General features: G+C 43.4%; 1 protein-coding gene across 1 annotated transcript in view; it reads left to right on the plus strand.

The window, feature by feature from the left end:
- The window catches only part of odad1 (outer dynein arm docking complex subunit 1), a 32986-nt gene extending 14100 nt beyond the window's left edge, over window positions 1-18886 (plus strand). The window contains exons 9-14 of the mRNA XM_078239741.1: window positions 3944-4026; window positions 6024-6192; window positions 8398-8561; window positions 10589-10692; window positions 11422-11515; window positions 18818-18886. Of these exons, the coding sequence (XP_078095867.1) occupies window positions 3944-4026; window positions 6024-6192; window positions 8398-8561; window positions 10589-10692; window positions 11422-11515; window positions 18818-18886 (683 nt within the window). The remainder of the gene's footprint in view (window positions 1-3943; window positions 4027-6023; window positions 6193-8397; window positions 8562-10588; window positions 10693-11421; window positions 11516-18817) is intronic.
- Window positions 18887-19194: the final 308 nt, after the last annotated feature.

The following is a 19194-nucleotide window of genomic DNA, read 5'->3' on the forward strand; positions in this document are numbered from 1 at the left end:
GGGATTGCAGGCAGGTAGATCGAGGGAGGGGGTGCAGAAGAGTCATGTGTGGGTGGAGAATTTCAGTGCGGGGTCAGGAGTTTGGGGAATACTGTGGCAGAATGGTTAACACAGTAAGAGTTTTAACAACACCAGGTTAAAGTCCAACAGGTTTGTTTGGTAGCAAATGCCATTAGCTTTCGGAGCACTGCTCCTTCGTCAGATGGAGTGGATATCTGCTCTCAAACAGGGCATACAGAGACCAAGTTACAGAATACTGATTAGAATGCGAATCTCTACAGCCAACCAGGTCTTAAAGATACAGACAATGTGAGTGGAGGGAGCATTAAGCACAGGTTAAAGAGATGTGTACTGACTCCAGACAGGACAGCCAGTGAGATTCTGCAAGTCCAGGAGGCAAGCTGTGGGGGTTACTGATAGTGTGACATGAACCCAAGATCCCGGTTTAGGCCGTCCTCATGTGTGCGGAACTTGGCTATCAGTTTCTGCTCAGCGACTCTGCGCTGTCGTGTGTCGTGAAGGCCGCCTTGGAGAACGCTTACCCGAAGATCAGAGGCTGAATGCCCGTGACTGCTGAAGTGCTCCCCCACAGGAAGAGAACAGTCTTGCCTGGTGATTGTCGAGCGGTGTTCATTCATCCGTTGTCGTAGCGTCTGCATGGTTTCCCCAATGTACCATGCCTCGGGACATCCTTTCCTGCAGCGTATCAGGTAGACAACGTTGGCCGAGTTGCAAGAGTAGATACCGTGTACCTGGTAGATCTATCAGTAACCCCCACAGCTTGCCTCCTGGACTTGCAGAATCTCACTGGCTGTCCTGTCTGGAGACAATACACATCTCTTTAACCTGTGCTTAATGCTTCCTCCACTCACATTGTCTGTATCTTTAAGACCTGGTTGGTTGTAGAGATTCGCATTCTAATCAGTATTCTGTCACTTGATTTTGTGTCTCTGTGCCCTGTTTGAGAGCAGATTTCCACTCCATCTGACGAAGGAGCAGCACTCCGAAAGCTAATATAAGAACATAAGAACATAAGAACATAAGAAATAGGAGCAGGAGTAGGCCATCTAGCCCCTCAAGCCTGCCCCGCCATTCAATAAGATCATGGCTGATCTGACGTGGATCAGTATCACTTACCCGCCTGATCCCCATAACCCTTAATTCCCTTACCGATCAGGAATCCATCCATCCGCGCTTTAAACATATTCAGCGAGGTAGCCTCCACCACCTCAGTGGGCAGAGAATTCCAGAGATTCACCACCCTCTGGGAGAAGAAGTTCCTCCTCAACTCTGTCTTAAACCGACCCCCCTTTATTTTGAGGCTGTGTCCTCTAGTTTTAACTTCCTTACTAAGTGGAAAGAATCTCTCCGCCTCCACCCTATCCAGCCCCCGCATTATCTTATAAGTCTCCATAAGATCCCCCCTCATCCTTCTAAACTCCAACGAGTACAAACCCAATCTCCTCAGCCTCTCCTCATAATCCAAACCCCTCATCTCCGGTATCAACCTGGTGAACCTTCTCTGCACTCCCTCCAATGCCAGTATATCCTTCCTCATATAAGGGGACCAATACTGCACACAGTATTCCAGCTGCGGCCTCACCAATGCCCTGTACAGGTGCATCAAGACATCCCTGCTTTTATATTCTATCCCCCTCGCAATATAGGCCAACATCCCATTTGCCTTCTTGATCACCTGTTGTACCTGCAGACTGGGCTTTTGCGTCTCATGCACAAGGACCCCCAGGTCCCTTTGCACGGTAGCATGTTTTAATTTGTTTCCATTGAGATAGTAATCCCATTTGTTATTATTTCCTCCAAAGTGTATAACCTCGCATTTCTCAATGTTATACTCCATTTGCCATATCCTCGCCCACTCACTCAGCCTGTCCAAATCTCTCTGCAGATCTTCTCCGTCCTCCACACGATTCACTTTTCCACTTATCTTTGTGTCGTCTGCAAACTTCGTTACCCTACACTCCGTCCCCTCCTCCAGATCATCTATATAAACGGTAAACAGTTGCGGCCCGAGTACCGATCCCTGCGGCACGCCACTAGTTACCTTCCTCCAACCGGAAAAACACCCATTTATTCCGACTCTTTGCTTCCTGTCGGATAGCCAGTCCCCAATCCACTTTAACACACTACCCCCAACTCCGTGTGCCCTAATCTTCTTCAGCAGCCTTTTATGGGGCACCTTATCAAACGCCTTTTGGAAATCCAAAAACACCGCATCCACCGGTTCTCCTCCATCAACCGCCTTAGTCACATCTTCATAAAAATCCAACATGTTCGTCAAGCACGACTTTCCCCTCATGAATCCATGCTGCGTCTGATTGATCGAACCATTTCTATCCAGATGCCCTGCTATCTCCTCTTTAATAATGGATTCCAGCATTTTCCCTACTACAGACGTTAAGCTGACCGGCCTATAGTTACCCGCCTTTTGTCTCCTTCCTTTTTTAAACAGCGGCGTAACATTAGCCGTTTTCCAATCAACTGGCACTACCCCAGAATGCAACGAGTTTTGATAAATAATCACTAACGCATCCACTATTACCTCTGACATTTCTTTCAATACCCTGGGATGCATTCCATCCGGACCCGGGGACTTGTCCACCTTCAGTCCCATTAGTCTACCCAGCACTGCCTCTCTGGTAACATTAATCGTATTAAGTATTTCTCCTGCTGCCAACCCTCTATCGTTAATATTTGGCATACTATTTGTGTCCTCCACCGTGAAGACCGACACAAAAAACTTATTTAAAGACTCAGCCATATCCTCATTTCCCACTATTAACTCCCCCCTCTCGTCCTCCAAGGGTCCAACATTCACTCTAGCCACTCTATTCCTTTTTATATATTTATAAAAACTTTTACTATCATTTTTTATATTAATTGCTAGCCTAGCTTCATAGTCTATCCTTCCTTTCTTTATCGCTTTCTTAGTCTCTCTTTGTTGTTTCTTAAATTTTTCCCAATCACTTGTTTCTCCACTATTTTTGGCCACTCTGTACGCAGCTGTTTTTATTTTAATACTCTCCTTTATTTCCTTCGTTATCCACGGCTGGTTCTCCCTTTTCTTACAATCCTTGTTTTTTGCTGGAATATATTTTTGCTGAGAACTGAAAAGGATCTCCTTAAAAATCCTCCACTGTTCCTCAGCTATCCTACCTGCCAGCCTGCTCTCCCAGTCTACCTTAGCCAATTCATCCCTCATCCTATCATATTTCCCTCTGTTCAAACAGAGGACACTGGTTTGAGACCAAACTTTCTCCTCTTCCATCTGAATCAGAAATTCGACCATATTGTGGTCACTAGACCCAAGAGGGTCCTTCACCATAAGATCCTTAATTCTACCTACCTCGTTACACAATACCAGATCCAAAATAGCTCGTTCCCTCGTCGGTTCCGTAACATGCTGTTAATGGCATTTGCTACCAAATAAACCTGTTGGACTTTAACCTGGTGTTGTTAAAACTCTGACTGTGTTTACCCCAGTCCAACGCCGGCATCTCCACACCACAGAGTGGTTAGTCAGGGGATGGGAATGTCCCTGGGGAGCCAGGGGTTTGGAGGGACTCCTGTGGGGGGGGGGGGGCAGGGGGAGGGGTGGGGGGCATTGATCTGGGTTTTTATAATAGTTACCAGGAAGATAAAAGTTTTAATTCTTCTAACTTTTTCTGAGTAACTATTGGTGTAACTCTGTCAAAACCATCCAAAGCTTGCAATTTAAGTCACATTTTCAGATGGTTGCCAACCCAGGGCAATTGTCCAGAGGAAGTTTGCGATTCTGGGCAATTGTCATGTAAACCATCACCCGTGACATTCTCAGAGGGATTCCCCAGTGTATTTTTGGGGTACCCCCCCCATCCGATGCTGGGGAGCTCAGAAGCCATGGCCCGCTCTTCCTTGATTGTAACTCTCTGTTTTTCTGTACCAGTGGAAGATCGGAACTTTGCATTGTTTAATTACATCAACGAGCAGAACAGTGAGATTGAGAGGCTGCAGGAAGAGATTGCTGATGTAAGTCTTTTTAATAACTTAATCATCCAGCATATCACTGCAGGAGTTCCTCAAAATAATGTTCCAGGCCCAACCATCTTCAGCTGCTTCATCAATGACAGCATCATCAAGGGCGGCACGGTGGCACAGTGGTTAGCATTGCTGCTTCACAGTGCCAGGGACCTGGGTTCTATTCCCGGCTTGGGTCACTGTCAGTGTGGAGTTTTCACATTCCCCCCATGTCTGTGTGGGTTTCCTCCGGGTGCTCCGGTTTCCTCCCACACTCCAAAAGATGTGCAGGTTAGGTGAATTGGTCATGCCAAATTCTCCCTCCGTGTACCCGAACAGGCACCGACCGGAGTGTGGTGACTAGGGGATTTTCACAGTAACTTCATTGCAGTGTTAATGTAAGACTACTTGTGACTAATAAATAAACTTTAACTCTCCATCACAAGGTCAGAAATGGGGTTATTCACATATGATTGCACGATGTTCAGCACCATTCGCAACTCCTCAGAAACTGAAACAGTCCATGTTGGAATGCAGCAAGACCTGGACAATATCCAGGCTTGGGCTGACAAGTGACAAGTAACATTTGTGCCACACAAGTGCCAGGCAATGACCATCTCCAACAAAAGAGAATGTAACCATCACCCTTGACATTCAATGGCATTACCATTGCTGAATCCCCCACTATCAATGTCCTGGGGTTACCATTCACCTGAAACTGAACTGTACAAGGCATATAAACACAGTGGCTAAAAGAGCAGGTCAGAGACTAGGAACCCTGTGGCAAGTTACTCACTTCCTGTCTCCCCAAAACCTGTCGGCATCATCTACAAGGCACAAGTGAGAAGTGTAATGCACTGTTCACTTGCCTGGTTGAGTGTAGCTGAAATAACAATTAAGAAGCTTAAGAACAGTCCAAAGATGTGTAGGTTAGGTGGATTAGCCATGGTAAAAGCACAGCGTTGCAGGGATAGGAAGGGGGGTGGTCCTGGGTAAGAAGCTGTGTTGGAGAGTCAGTGCAGACTTTAATGGGCCAAATGGTATCTTCTGCACTGTAGGGATTCTATGATTCTATAAGCTTGACACCATCCAGGGCAAAGCAACCCGCTTAATTGGCACCCCTTCCATAAACATTCACTCTCTCCACCACCCATGAACAGAGGAAGTAGTGTGTACCATCTATAAGATGCACTGCAGGAACTCACCAAAGTTCTGTAGGCAGCACCTTCCAAATCGACAATCAATACCATCTAGAAGGACAAGAGCAGCAGATATCTGGGAACACCATCACCTGGAGGTTTCCCTCCAAGTCACTCACCACCCTGACTTGGAAATACATCGCCATTCCTTCACTGTCACTGGATCAAAATCCTGGAACTCCCTCCCTAACAGCACTGTGAGTGTACATATACCACATGGACTGCAGCAGTTCAAGAAGGCAGCTCATCACCAACTTCTCGAGGCAATTAGGGATGGGCAATAAATGCTGGCCTAGCCAGCGAAACCCAGATCCCTCAAATTAATAAACAAATCACAATGCTGAGGGCAGTAAAGAACACAGATTGGCACCAATTACCCAGTTAGGCAGATTCAAGCCCTTTCACAATTCATTGACCGAGAGGTGTCTGAGGGGTCATAAGGAAAGTGGACGAGGGAGGAAAAATCTAAGGGACCAGGCACCGTTATGACAGCTCAATGAAATTCTTAGTCTCGAGGTGTTACAGAATTATTGGTGAGAAGTCCTGAACTTTCCACTGGCTGGTGAAGCCTGCAGAGAGACAGTGCAGGGAAGTATATTTACGAAATTATTTGTTCTAATGGTGTCCTGTGAAACGCTTTAGCATGTCTTGAGTTTTTTGAAAGAAGCCAAATGACTGAAAGTTCTTTCATTCATTTCTGTAAAGATTCCTTCTGAATGTATTTCCTTCCAAGTTAAAAAGCGGTAGTTCGTCCCCGTGACATTCATTCAGTCTTTGTTCTCCTGTACATTTGTTTCATGGTTGTCCCAGATCCAGGCACAGACTGAAACCTTCAAATCACAGGCGGTGCAACGGGAACAAGAACATAAAGCTGTTCTGAAGAAGATCGAAACTCAACAGGAGGAAGCCAGCAAACAGGCCCTGGGGTATGACAACAGGATCAAAGGGGTCAAAAAAATACTGGATCAACTCAAAGCAAGTAAGCAAGGAGCTTTGGTTAAAAGTTATGATTTAATTCTGAATTAATACATATTTAGATAACTTATTTATTGCATATTTATTTATTACAATAACAACTGACAGGCTCAGTAGCAGTATTTCCACCTGAGTCAGGGGATAGGGCCGGGATTTCCCCAGTAAAATCTAAGCACCTAACTTGTGGGAAAAAGGGGAGAATTTCCCGTCTGTTTTTTGGGTGTACTTACTAGAGTGAATCTCCGGCACTTTGAGCACCACAGAGTGCCCCAGCATGATTCACTCTGGTAAGTGGTGGGTGGGACATATTCACACCTGAGAGGCCGGCAGCATAACGCTGAGCAGGCCTCTGCGCATGCGCCTATCTGTCAGAGCCAGGCCCGATCATCACCCTGACAGTGACAACCCCCCACCCTAGTGACCAGCCCCCACCCGATGGCCAGTCCCAACCACCACCTCCCCTGCCTGCAGTCCCTCTGGCCTCAATTCCCTCCAGTGGGGTCAGGGCCCCTGGTCCCCTTTAGTGGGGAGCAATTGTAAATGCCGCTGAAGGGAATGACTCCCGGCTGGGGGGGAGGAGGGGTTTAATGCTAGTGGGCCCAGAGAATGCCGTCCCGAGCCCTCCAATCATATTGAAATCCTCATTTCAATATCATAATCATCTCTGCGCTGATTTCTGGCATGGAGCTGATTACGCTAAAAAGAGGGGTCTGGGAGACGAACCTTGCTACAGGCCCCCCACTGGTGTCTCCCAGCCTGCTGCACTCCTCCAGAAGCCGTGAGAATCCTGGCCAGAGTTTTTGAACCCCACTCCAGAAAGTCCCAGCAAATGGAAGGAGTGTTCATATCACGACTAGTTAATGAACCCACAAATTCTTCCATGACTTCACACTGTTCTGCAGGTGGTGAAGATATGGGATGATGATGACAAGAATTGATAGCACAACAAAATTCCACCAGAGGGCAGATTATTAATTCTATGTTAATTATATGTTGCTAATAGAAAACAAAGTTATGCTGTTCGGATTTCTTTTTGTCCCAATTCTTTTACCTCTGCCCCAGATGTTGACTCTAGCTGAGGTACAGGGTTCTGAAGAAGAGTTATATTGGACTTGAAATGTTATCTCTTTCTCTCTCTCCACAGATGCAGTCAGACCTGCTGAGATTTTCCAGCATTTCTTGTTTTTATTACGGGATCTAAAGACACTGATAATGCTAACCATGACAGGCAGTTTCACTTTGTCCGGTCACTATAGCCATAAGATATGCCTGTTCTTGAAGAAGGGAAAGAGTGTAACTTCAAAACTAATTTGTGGAAACAATGGCCAGAATTTTGTGGGTGGTAGCAAAGTGACCTCAATTGTGACTGACCCAGTAACAGCAATGGTCATAGCCAATCACATTTAAGAATTCCCACAGGCAGCAAACTAGGAACTAAAGTGCATTGATTATACTTAATATTTTTAAATCAATTTTATGGAGAGCAAAATAAAGATTGCAGCATACACGTAAGATGCTGAAATATCATTAATTTTTTAAAATGTATTTATATTAAAATATAGTATATTAAAACAACAGAAATTTTATCATAATGGAAAAACTTGGAATTCCACAGATACAAAATTAGTTTTTCAGGGTCAGAGGGATTGTTTAGCAGTAGTTATAACTTAGTACGCTATTAAAAACACAGTTACACTTCATTAACAAAGCATAACTTTCTCAGGAGATTTTAACATTTATTATAGAATAAACGGGCAAGTTCTCATTAGTTCAGTGATTTCTAAAGATTGCTGTCTTAAGGGACATCAGTTGCGCCCCCTGTTGAGGAGCAGGGAATCAATTGGCAGCATCTTCTGGGTTTCCACTTTTCATTGTACATGAGTGAATGCCTGAAATTGCTGTTGGTTTCACAGGGTAATGACAGCAAGTGCTGTCATTACAAACACAAAATCTGGGCCAAAATTTCGTGAACGAGTAGTCAATCAATCGAACCAGCTCTATGAGGATGGTGGAAGCAGTAAATATTGATCCATTCAGATGCAAATTCGATAGATTTCTTTGTGTGTGAATAATTTGAGAAATGACTCTCTGTTAAATATAGCACGCTTGGGAGGAACAAGAGTTAGCACCAGTGGAGGGGCAATAAAGAAAAATATTTATTCTTTAAATCCCACAAAAACCAATTACTTTTAAATTTATCTGTCTACAGAAATTGAATCGCTGTTTAATAAAATGAACTGCAATCGATCTATTTTGGATGAAATGTTGGGATCTTCCTCTGGAATCCGAGATAACAATGTGATGCAGTACCTTGGCCTCATTGAACAGCGCAGCAATGAGCTGCTATCTATCCAATCCTACCTCGCATCCAAGGTATCTATGGTTCATTTCCTCCATGCAGAGACATCCACTCATTTGAAGGGTTTTTTTATTTAGTTGTTCACAGGAAATGAGTATTTTTGACTAGGCCCAGCATTTATTGCCCATTCCTAATTGCCCTTGAGAATATGGTAGTGAGCCACCTTTTGAACCACCACAGTTCTTGTGGTGTAGTTCCATCCAGAATGCTATTAGAAAGAGTTCCAGGAATTCGATCCAGTGACAGCGAAGGAACGACATTATAGTTTCTCGGCAAGATGGTGTATGGCTTGGAGGGGAAAGTGCAAGTGGTGGTGTTCCCATGCATCTGCTGCCCTTGTCTTTCTGGGTGGTAGAGGTCACAGGTTTGGAAGCTCCTGTCAAAGGATCCTTGGTGTGTTTCTGCAGTACATTTTGTAGATGCAATTTTGAGTTGTTCAGGGAGCTACAAAGCGATGTTCATTCCTCTGGATGTCTTCTTCATTGTAATGATCACTCAGCTGGTTTGTGCCATCTACTGGAAGACAGTGGACTGAAAAATGCTTTTGCTTTAGTATCATCAGAGCACAAAGGGACTTGCCCATTTGTCACTGCAGGACTCTGTCCATGTTATGATGTCAGACGTGGGTCTGCATGTAGAATTCTCAGTTCTGAGGGAGGAGATTGTGGGTTCAAGTCCCACGGCAGAGCACATAATCCAAGTTGACACTTCTGCTGTGTACTAAGTTGAATACTGAATTGTTGGAAATGTTGTTGATATGATCCGCTGAGGTCCCTATTGTCCTCTTAGAAAGATCCTATGACTCTATTTTGAAGGAGAGTAAGTTTAAAGTTTGTTTATTAGTGTCACAAGTTGGCTTACATTAACACTGCAATGAAGTTACTGTGAAAATCCCCTAGTCACCACACTCTGGTACACTGAGGGAGAATTTAGTATGGCCAATGCACCGAACCAGCACATCTTTCGGACTGTGGGACGAAACCGGAGGAAACCCACGCAGACACGGGGAGAATGTGCAAACTCTGCACAGACAGTGGCCCAAGCCAGGAATCGAACCCAAGTCCCTGGCACTGTGAGGCAGCAGTGCTAACCACTATGCCACTGTGCTATCCCAGGTGTTCTGCCTGGCATCCTGTCCAATATTGGTCCCTCGGCCAACATCAATAGGAGCAGATTATTTGATCATTTATCTCATCACTGTTCATGGGAGTTTGCTGCTCACACATAACTGTTGTGTTTATTTATTCATTTCAGAGGCGAAGGATCTGTTCTCTAACCCATTCTCGACGTGCAGCAATGCTCGTCATGCTTCACTCTCCCTGCCAAAAGCCCTGGCACTTGGATGATCATTTCCATGCTGATTGGTTCTGTAGATCAATGCACCATTTGATGTGGCAATGAAGCAGACTAGCCGGAGGCCTCAGGTTTCATCCCCAGTCTGTGATAAGTTATCTGGTATCAGCCAAGTGGTAACTCTAAAGGGAATTATTCCTGCTGATCGCTGTCTGTAACACTTTCTGGAAAATGTCTGTGTGAGGACAGGGCCAGGCTCACCTGTTACACTCTCCAAGTTTGAAAGCTTGGCTTGGCAATGCTCACTATCTGGGCTTACACATAAAGAATGGGCACTTGGATAAGGTACTGAAGGGTGATGGTAGCCCTAGAACCATAATGATAGCTGGTGCCTTCAGATGAGATACAATTGGAAACATCTGGCAGCATTAATGCTGAAGAGTATAAAAAGAGTAGTCAGTATCACGAGTAGGTGTTATATTTATAGGATATCTACTAGAAAAGAATAAAACTTGCAAGTCTATGGGAAAGAGCAGAAGAAAGGGACTAATTGGACGACTCTTTCGAAGAGCCAGCATATAAGTATGATGGGCTGAGTGGTCTCCTTTAGTGTTGCCTTATACTAGTCCTGAATTGACTCATGTAAAAGTTTATAAGCTGATTATATTAAAGTTGTGTCCTGGTTTGTTGAATCTCTTTGTGTGTGTGGCACTTAAATATTTACTCTTCTACACCTTGTTCATGCCAGGATTACGACAGACCATATGACCCACAGGAAGCTGCCATTTTGCTGTTGGGCCAGAATCCGAAAAATCCCACCCAGCCAATATACATTGAACCTCCCACCACCGGGTGTGTACCTCCTATCTCAGTTCCATCAATCTTTTGCGGAAGGGATAAAAACCAACAAAACCACAAGTTCACAATATCATGGGATTGTAAACTGTTCTTAGTTGATTAATATTTTTCTTCATGCTTTATAAATAATTTTTTCACACCATTCCCAAAAGAGAAACTGTGCAGATGTCATCTGGCCTCTGACTGACCCTCTTTTAGGGATGGATCTCATGGGTACTCTGTATAAAGTACACCAGGAGTGATATTGGGATAGTACAAATGTAGCAATAGCAGATCAGCACCCCATTTCACACTGTTGCTGAATGAAAAATACAATCAGCCAGGATGTAAAACATGCTTGTATGAATATAAAATCAAATCACTGCGGATGCTGGAATCTGAAATAAAAGCAGGAAAACACTGGGAAATCTCAGCAGGTCTGACAGCCTCTGTGGAGAACTGCGATAAAGAATCATTCAGACTTGAAACCTTAGCACTGTTCTCACTCCACAGATGCTGTCAGACCTGCTGAGATTTTCCAGTTTTTTCTGTGTTTGATGCATGTATGAGTGTTGGATAGAAGCGAGTTATCATGTTCAGGGGAAAGGAAGAAAGGGAGGAGGGGGCTGGGCAGAGGGGAGTTCAAAGAGACTACAATTACGTGGATTGGAATGTTCATTGAGTGATGGTAATGTTTGGATCAAAATGTAAGAGAGTTCATTCTTGTTGGTAACTCTTTTCCAGAAATGATAATGACAGTGATGTGGAATCTCCAGTGACTGATGAAGAGGAAAGGCCCCTGACTCAGAATGAACTCCGGCAAAGAATACTGAAAGGGGTAAGACCAGAGTGTGTGACCTATTAAAGACCTTATAGCCACTCTCCCCTCCATTAACTTACTAATGTTGAGTGTCACTGGAATCATTGCATCAGCACATCTCCTATAGTTAAGCTTGATTCTTCAAAGATGTGTGGGTGAGGTTGATTGGCCATGCTAAATTGCCCCTTAGTGTCAGGGGAACTTGCAGAGTAAATATGTGGGAGAGGGCTTGGGTGGGATTGTTGTTGGTGCAGGCTTGATGGGCCGAATGGCCTCCTTCAGCAATGTAGGAATTCTATGATTTGGACCCAAGCACACTTAGGGTGTGATTCTCAACACCTTTACTTTTTTCTTCATTCTTTCATGGGATGTGGGCATCGCTGCTGGGCCAGCATTTGGTGCCCATTTCCTAGTTGCCCTGAGCTGAGTGGCTTGCCAGACTATTTCCGAGGGCAATTAAAAATCAATCACATTTCTTGGAGTCTGGAATCACATGTAGGCCAGACAGATAAATGGCAGATTTCCTTCCCTGAAGGATATTCATAAACTAGAGGGGGTTTTCCAACAATCAATGATAGTTTCATGGTCATCATTACTGAGACTTGAGAATTATTCATTAATTGGTTTGTTTTTACATATGAACATATAAATTAGGATTAGGCCATCAGGCCCCTCTTGCCTGTTCTGTCATCTGATAACATCATGGCTGATCTGATTGTGGCCTCAAAACTACTGTCCACCCCCTATAACCTTTGACTCCCTTGCCAGGCAATAATCTACCTGACTCTACCTTAAAAATATTCCATGACCTTACCTCCACCACTCTCTGGGGGAAGAGAATTTCACAGGCTAACTACACTCTGAGAGAAAAAAATTCTTCTCATCTCCATCTTAAATGTCACCCCAACCCTTCACTTTGTCTTATTGAGCCTATTCCAGCATTTTACTCCTCACACCCAGTTATCTTCTATACTCATTCATTCTTCTCTTTACACTTCCTCACATGCCCATCTATCTCACAATGACTAAGTCTGCCCCTTCAGATATGCAGATTGCTGGTGATGTAGAGCATTGATCTATAAAGCTAACAACAATCTCCAGTGTCACATTGCCATACCACCATCAATCAGCATTGACAATATCATCGGCCATGACATTTGTCTTCCTGATGCTGTAGTTAAACCAAACTCTTTACAGGCATGAGCGAGTCTATCCATTAAGGTATTCCTCAGTATGGAATGCGAGTGTAGCATCATTGATGTTGGGGACATGGTCGGCTAGTGATCTTATTGGACTAGTAATCCAGAGACTAATGCTATTTAAATTCATCCAATAAATCTGGAATATAAAAGACAGCAATAGTGACCATGACAACTATTATCAATTATTGTAAAAACCCATCTGGTTTATTAATGCCCTTTAGGGAAGGAAATCTGCCATTTGATTTGATTTGATTTATTATTGTCACATGTGTAACAGTGAAAAGTTTCTTGTGTGCTATACAGACAAAGAATAGCGTTCTTAGAGTACATAAGGGAGAAGGAAAGGAGAGGGTGCAGAATGTAGTGTTACAGTCATAGCTAGGGTCTAGAAAAAGATCAACTCAATATAAGGTAGGTCCATTCAAAGGTCTAATGGCAGCAGGGAAGAAGCTGTTCTCGAGTCAGTTGGTACGTGATCTCAGATTTTTGTATCTTTTCCCCAACGGAAGAAGATGGAAGAGAGTATGTCCGGGGTGCGTGAGGTCTTTGAATATGCTGGTTGCTTTCCCAAGGTAGCAGGAAGTGTAGACAGAGTCAATGGATGGGAGGGTGGTTTGCGTGATGGATTGGGCTACGCTCACAACCCTTTGTGAGCGTAGCCCAATCCTTGCGGTCTTGGACAGAGCAGGAGCGATACCAAGCTGTGATATATCTGGAAAGGATGCTGTCTATGCTGCATCTGTAAAGATTGGTGAGAGTCATAGCGGACATGCTGAAGTTTCTTAGTCTTCTGAGAATGTAGAGGTGTTGGTGGGCTTTCTGAACTATAGTGTCAGCGTGGAGGGACCAGGACAGGTTGTTGGTGATCTGGACAGGTTGTTGGTGATCTGGACACCTAAAAACTTTAAGTTCTCGACCATTTCCACTTCACCCCATTGATGTAGACAGGGTCACGTCCTCCATTTCACTTCCTGAAGTCGATGACTATCTCCTTCATTTTACTGACATTGAGGGAGGGACCTGGTTTTACCTGGTCTGATCTACATGTGACTCCAGACACACAGCAATGTGGTTGATTATTAACTGCCCTGTGCAATGGTTGTGCAAGCTACTCAACCACTCAAAGAGAAGTACCTCCCTTCATAATCTGTTAGAGTTTGTGAGAAGGGGATTATCTGACCTTCAACAACTTTTAATGGTCAAATCAAAATAACTACCTGAGATTCCCTCTGTAAAATCAACAAGTAACACTTTATTCTTCTAACAATAAACAGGTTAACTAACAATTAACAAACCAAATAAAACACTATTCTAATGGAATGGTATTTAGATAATTACCATTCCCACTTATTAACCAAAAAATAGAATTTTTAGCCCCACTCAAAATACAATCATGTTTGTCATCTCCCAGAACGTTCTTTCTTCTTTGCTGATTTCTTCTGTTTTCACTATATTCTGTTGGTACCTTTATGATTGAGATGAGGCTTTCTTTTAAGACATAAATGTGGCTGTTACACTGACAGAGAGTTGCTGTCTGTGTCTCTCTCGATCTCTGAGAGTTGTAAACTGTGGCAGTTGCTGGCAGGCAGTCTTCTGTCAGTTTTCTGGAGCTAGGAGCTGGTTTTATACCCCTGATGACATACCAAAATTTGCACAATATGATTGTTTTACAGGTTATCAAAACATCAAATTCAAATCCGATAGGCTGCTACTATTCAAATGCCGATTTCAAATTGATTCGTTAAAATTCCAAAACATGTTCTGATTCAAATGCCTAAAGCCAGTTAGCAAAGCAACCCTGTTGTTTTTGCCTCTGATACATTGTTTCAGTCTGTACTGGATGCATCTGCAGCTCTTCAGTACAGAAAAAAACAAAACCACCTTTTAAACAGACAACTTTTCAACTCTGAGGATTTTACAATTTTTAAAATAATTTTACAAACACGAGCATCACAACAGGCAACAAATGCTGGCCTTGTCTGTAATGCCCATATCCCAAGAATGAATTTTTTTTTAAAAGTAACTCTCTGATGAGGACTTGCTGCAATTGTCTTGGTCTTGGATCCAAGGTGGGCAAGGCTGAACAGCTTTCCATCAGCTCTGGTATATAAATAGACATCTTGTATAGATGAACCAAAGGCATATGACAACGGCAAAGAATGTCAAAGGGTATCGCTGCCAGAACACAATCTTATTTCACCATCCTGTGGATCTCAAAAGGTTCTGATTTTGGTCTGTTATAGTTTACCCATCATATTGTCATGGAAAGACGAGGACAATCTTCCATCTTCATTTGGCTATTGGTCCTGAGTATTACTTACCAATGAGAACACCTTTCCTTGACAATCTTTTTGCAAACTGTTTCCATAAGGGGGATCACTTTTTGACATCGCCCTCAATAGAGGTTCTGGAGTGTGTCCTGTCTGTTGCAGATTCCCTTTCTTGTCCTTATTGTTGAATACCAATTGGTTTATGCATACTTACCTTGCAGTCTGGTATTTGGACAGTGAAACAACTCAATGCAATGCCAGGTAACATATCAACCTCCTTCATGGCTCTGACGTCCATTATTATGAACTGCTTCGAAAGGTTAGTCATGGCATGAATCAATTCTGGCCTCCCAGATTGCCTGGATCCACTACAGTTCGCCTACCAGCACAACAGGTCCACAGCAGATGCCACCTCCCTGGCCCTGCACTCAACCCTGCAACATCTAGACAACAAAGACACCTATCTCAGACTCCTATTTATCAACTACAGCTCAGCCTTCAACACCATTATTCCTATGAAACTCATCTCCAAACTCGGTGGCCTGGGGCTCAGCTCCTCCCTCCCTCAGCAACTGGATCCTGAACTTCCTAACCCACAGACCACAATCAGTAAGGATAGGCAACAACAACTCCTCCATGATCATCCTCAACACCAGTGCCCCACAAAGCTGTGTCCTCAGCCCCTTACTATACTCCATATACACCTGTGACTGTGTAGCCAAATTGCCCTCCAGCTCGATTTTCAAGTTTGCTGATGACACCATCATTGTGGGTTGGATCTCAAACAATGAGGAGACGGCGTACAGGAAAGAGATAGAGAATCTGGTGAACTGATGCAACGACAGTAATCTCTCCCTCAATGTCAACAAAACAAAGGAGATAGTCATCAACTTCAGGAAGCTTAGTGGAGGACATGCCTCTGTCTACATCAATAGAGATAAAGTAGAAATGGTCGAGAGCTTCAAGTTTTTAGGTGTCCAGATCACCAACATCCCATGCTGACATTACAGTTAAGAAAACCCACCAATGCCTCTACTTTCTCAGAAGGCGAAGGAAATTTGGCATGTCTGCTACGACTCTCATCAACTTTTACAGATGCACCATAGAAAACATTCTTTCTGGTTGTATCACAGCTTGGTATAGCTCCTGCTCTCTCCAAGATCGCAAGAAATTACAAAAGGTGGTGAACGAAGCCCAGTCTATCACTCAAACCAGCCTCCCACCCATTGACACTGTCTACAGTTCCTCGGAAAAGCAGCCAGCATAATTAAGGACCCCACGCACTCCGGACATACTCATTTCCACCTTCTTCCGTCAGGAAAAAGATACAAAAGTCTGAGGACACATACCAACCAACTCAAAAACAGCTTCTTCCCTGCTGCCATCAGACTTTTGAGTGGACCTACTCGCACTAAGCTGACCTTTCTCTACGCCCCTAGCTATGACTTTAACACTACATTCTGCACTCTCTCCTTTCCTTCTCTATGTATGGTATGCTTTGTCTGTATAGCGCGCAAGAAACAATACTTTTCACAGTATACTAATACATATGTCAATAAAAAATCAAATCAAATTCAATACATCTCCTCTTCAAATGCCATCCAATTCCCTTTCACACAGTTTACAGTCCTTGACTCAATAGTAATTTATAAAGTATTGCAGGTCCTAACAACTATTCTGCTATGCATGAGGCCCACATGTAAATAATTGCCCTTATATTAATACTACTGATCAATACAATAAAACAACAATTCTCTAAAGACAAAGCAATTGTTAGCCATGGTTAATTTATTTTCTTGTGTTATTTACACTTGCTAATCAGGTAAAGTTCATGATACACCAACACCTGCAAATCCTACTTAATGTGAAAGAGGGTTTTTTCTTCAAATCCCCCCAAAAAAGCAATTTATCTGTTCTGGTTGCCCATACATCTCAGGCTTTCCAACTAATGAAAACATTGCCTGAAAATATGCATAATATGAAATATTGGATTGTTTTTGTCGTGAGTCTATTTAGAGACGAAACACAAGTCTGTGGAGTTAATCATTTAAATGCTGCCTTGGGTTTCATATCAGTCTGCTCTATTAATTGTATTCATTTGGACAATTCGTATCTATACTTTTCACTTCCATGTCAGAATTGAGCAAGGACAGCAGAAACATTTATTTCCCTGTCACAATTGGAGCAGCTTCATATTAACTAATTGAATTTAAATTCCAACAGCTGCCATGGTGGGATTTGAACCCACATCCCCAAAGCAATAGCCTGGTCCTCTGCCACCACCACCTCCTCCTCTATCCTCCCACCACTCCTCAAAATGTTGACTCCTCTTTGCTGCAGTCCCACTGTATGGGACCTGTTGCTCCTCTGGTACCTTGTCCAAGCGATTATCTCCCTCTGTGAACAGCAGAAGTCACCTGACTATGGAATAAATTACATCATATCCCTCAACACAAAAGTTCACTTTAAAATGTGTCTTCTGATTGTTAACTTAAAATCTTCCCTGTTCGCAGAACAAAACTTAGAAAACTATGCACTGTCCCTCATCTCATCAACAACCTCTCAAAGTCCTCCAATTATTTCTCTACTTCCCACAATCCTGATTGTTATGGTCACCGAAGCCAGTTTTTCTTTTTGTGACCTGTGATCGTGGTGTTTAAACTGAGTTAAATCATCTGGCCAACATGATGGAAGAAGTAAAGATATACAAAGTAGGTATTGAAATTCCAAAGTTACCCAACAACATTTCCTCTGGACTTCAGAATCAAAATACCAACAAACATTTAGGCCAGAAATACCACCAAGCCAAGGCTGGTTAAGATGCAGATGTTAATTGTGGCTCAATGGGTAAAACTCTTGTCTCCAAGTCAGAATGTTATCAGTTCAAATCTCACTCCAGAAACTTGAGCCCACTATGCAGGGTCCATATACCTGTGCAGTACTTGAGGGAATGTTGAACTGTCAGCGACGCCATCTTTCAGTTGAGATATTAAACCATGATCCAAAGCACCCTCTCAGGTGTACGCAAAAAAACTCCCATATATCTGAAGGGGGAGTTTCATAGAAATAGAAATCATAGAAACCCTACAGTACAGAAAGAGGCCATTCGGCCCATCGAGTCTGCACCGACCACAATCCCACCCAGGCCCTATCCCCATATCCCTACATATTTTACCCACTAATCCCTCTAATCTACGCATCCCAGGACACTAAGGGGCAATTTTAGCATGGCCAATCAACCTAACCCGCACATCTTTGGACTGTGGGAGGAAACCGGAGCACCCGGAGGAAACCCACGCAGACACGAGGAGAATGTGCAAACTCCACACAGACAGTGACCCAAGCCGGGAATCGAACCCAGGTCCCTGGAGCTGTGAAGCAGCAGTGCTAACCACTGTGCTACCGTGCCGCCCCTACAATTACAAGTGGCATTTGTAAATCATCAAATTTCTGCTGGGTGTCCTAGTCCTGTCATCAACACAGAAATAACGACCCCCCCCCCCCTCCCCAAGGAGGAGCTTAACTTTAATTATCTCAAGAATATTTATCCCTCAACCAACATCACCAAAATAGATTATCCGACCACTTCCTAACTCAGTGTTGCAATACATTCAGATACTGGCAAGGGGAGGATTTACAGGAATTCATTTTCCTTGGCCAGAGATTGATATATAGCCAGCAGTATAACTCAGATTTGATGACCAAGCACTGGTTAACTTGGTACCTGTATTATCTGCACCTTCAGACAGTAAGCTATCTCTATTTATTTAATAGTTGCTCTCAATGTCTCTAGTTGTTATACCATTGTGACGATGAGTTCAGTTATTCCACATCTTGATGTTTTTCAGGTGATAAAGAAAGAAGCAAAGGCTTTGAAGAAAAGCATTCATTATGATCGCTCTCAACAAAAGTGCTAAACCAAGAAATGCTAAAGATCATATTCACAAGATTTGCTGCTTTAGGTTTATAGAGATTACCATGTTGGCATCATTTTCTTTCACTCCAGCCTTCTTCCCTCAATATGTTGATTCTTGTTGGGTGTAGATTTTTACTCATGCTGCATTTTTCATTTCGAATTGTTGTAAATCTAGAATTAGCACTGAAGGAATGAAATCACTTGTATAATTCTTCAAAGAGGAACACACCAGTACACTCTGAGAGATATTAGCTATGAATTTGCTTCTGCATGCAGGTTGTTGAAGCTGAGAATAGGAAACTCTGGGGG

Source organism: Mustelus asterias, chromosome 22, assembly GCF_964213995.1.
Source record: "Mustelus asterias chromosome 22, sMusAst1.hap1.1, whole genome shotgun sequence".
NCBI lineage: Eukaryota > Metazoa > Chordata > Chondrichthyes > Carcharhiniformes > Triakidae > Mustelus > Mustelus asterias.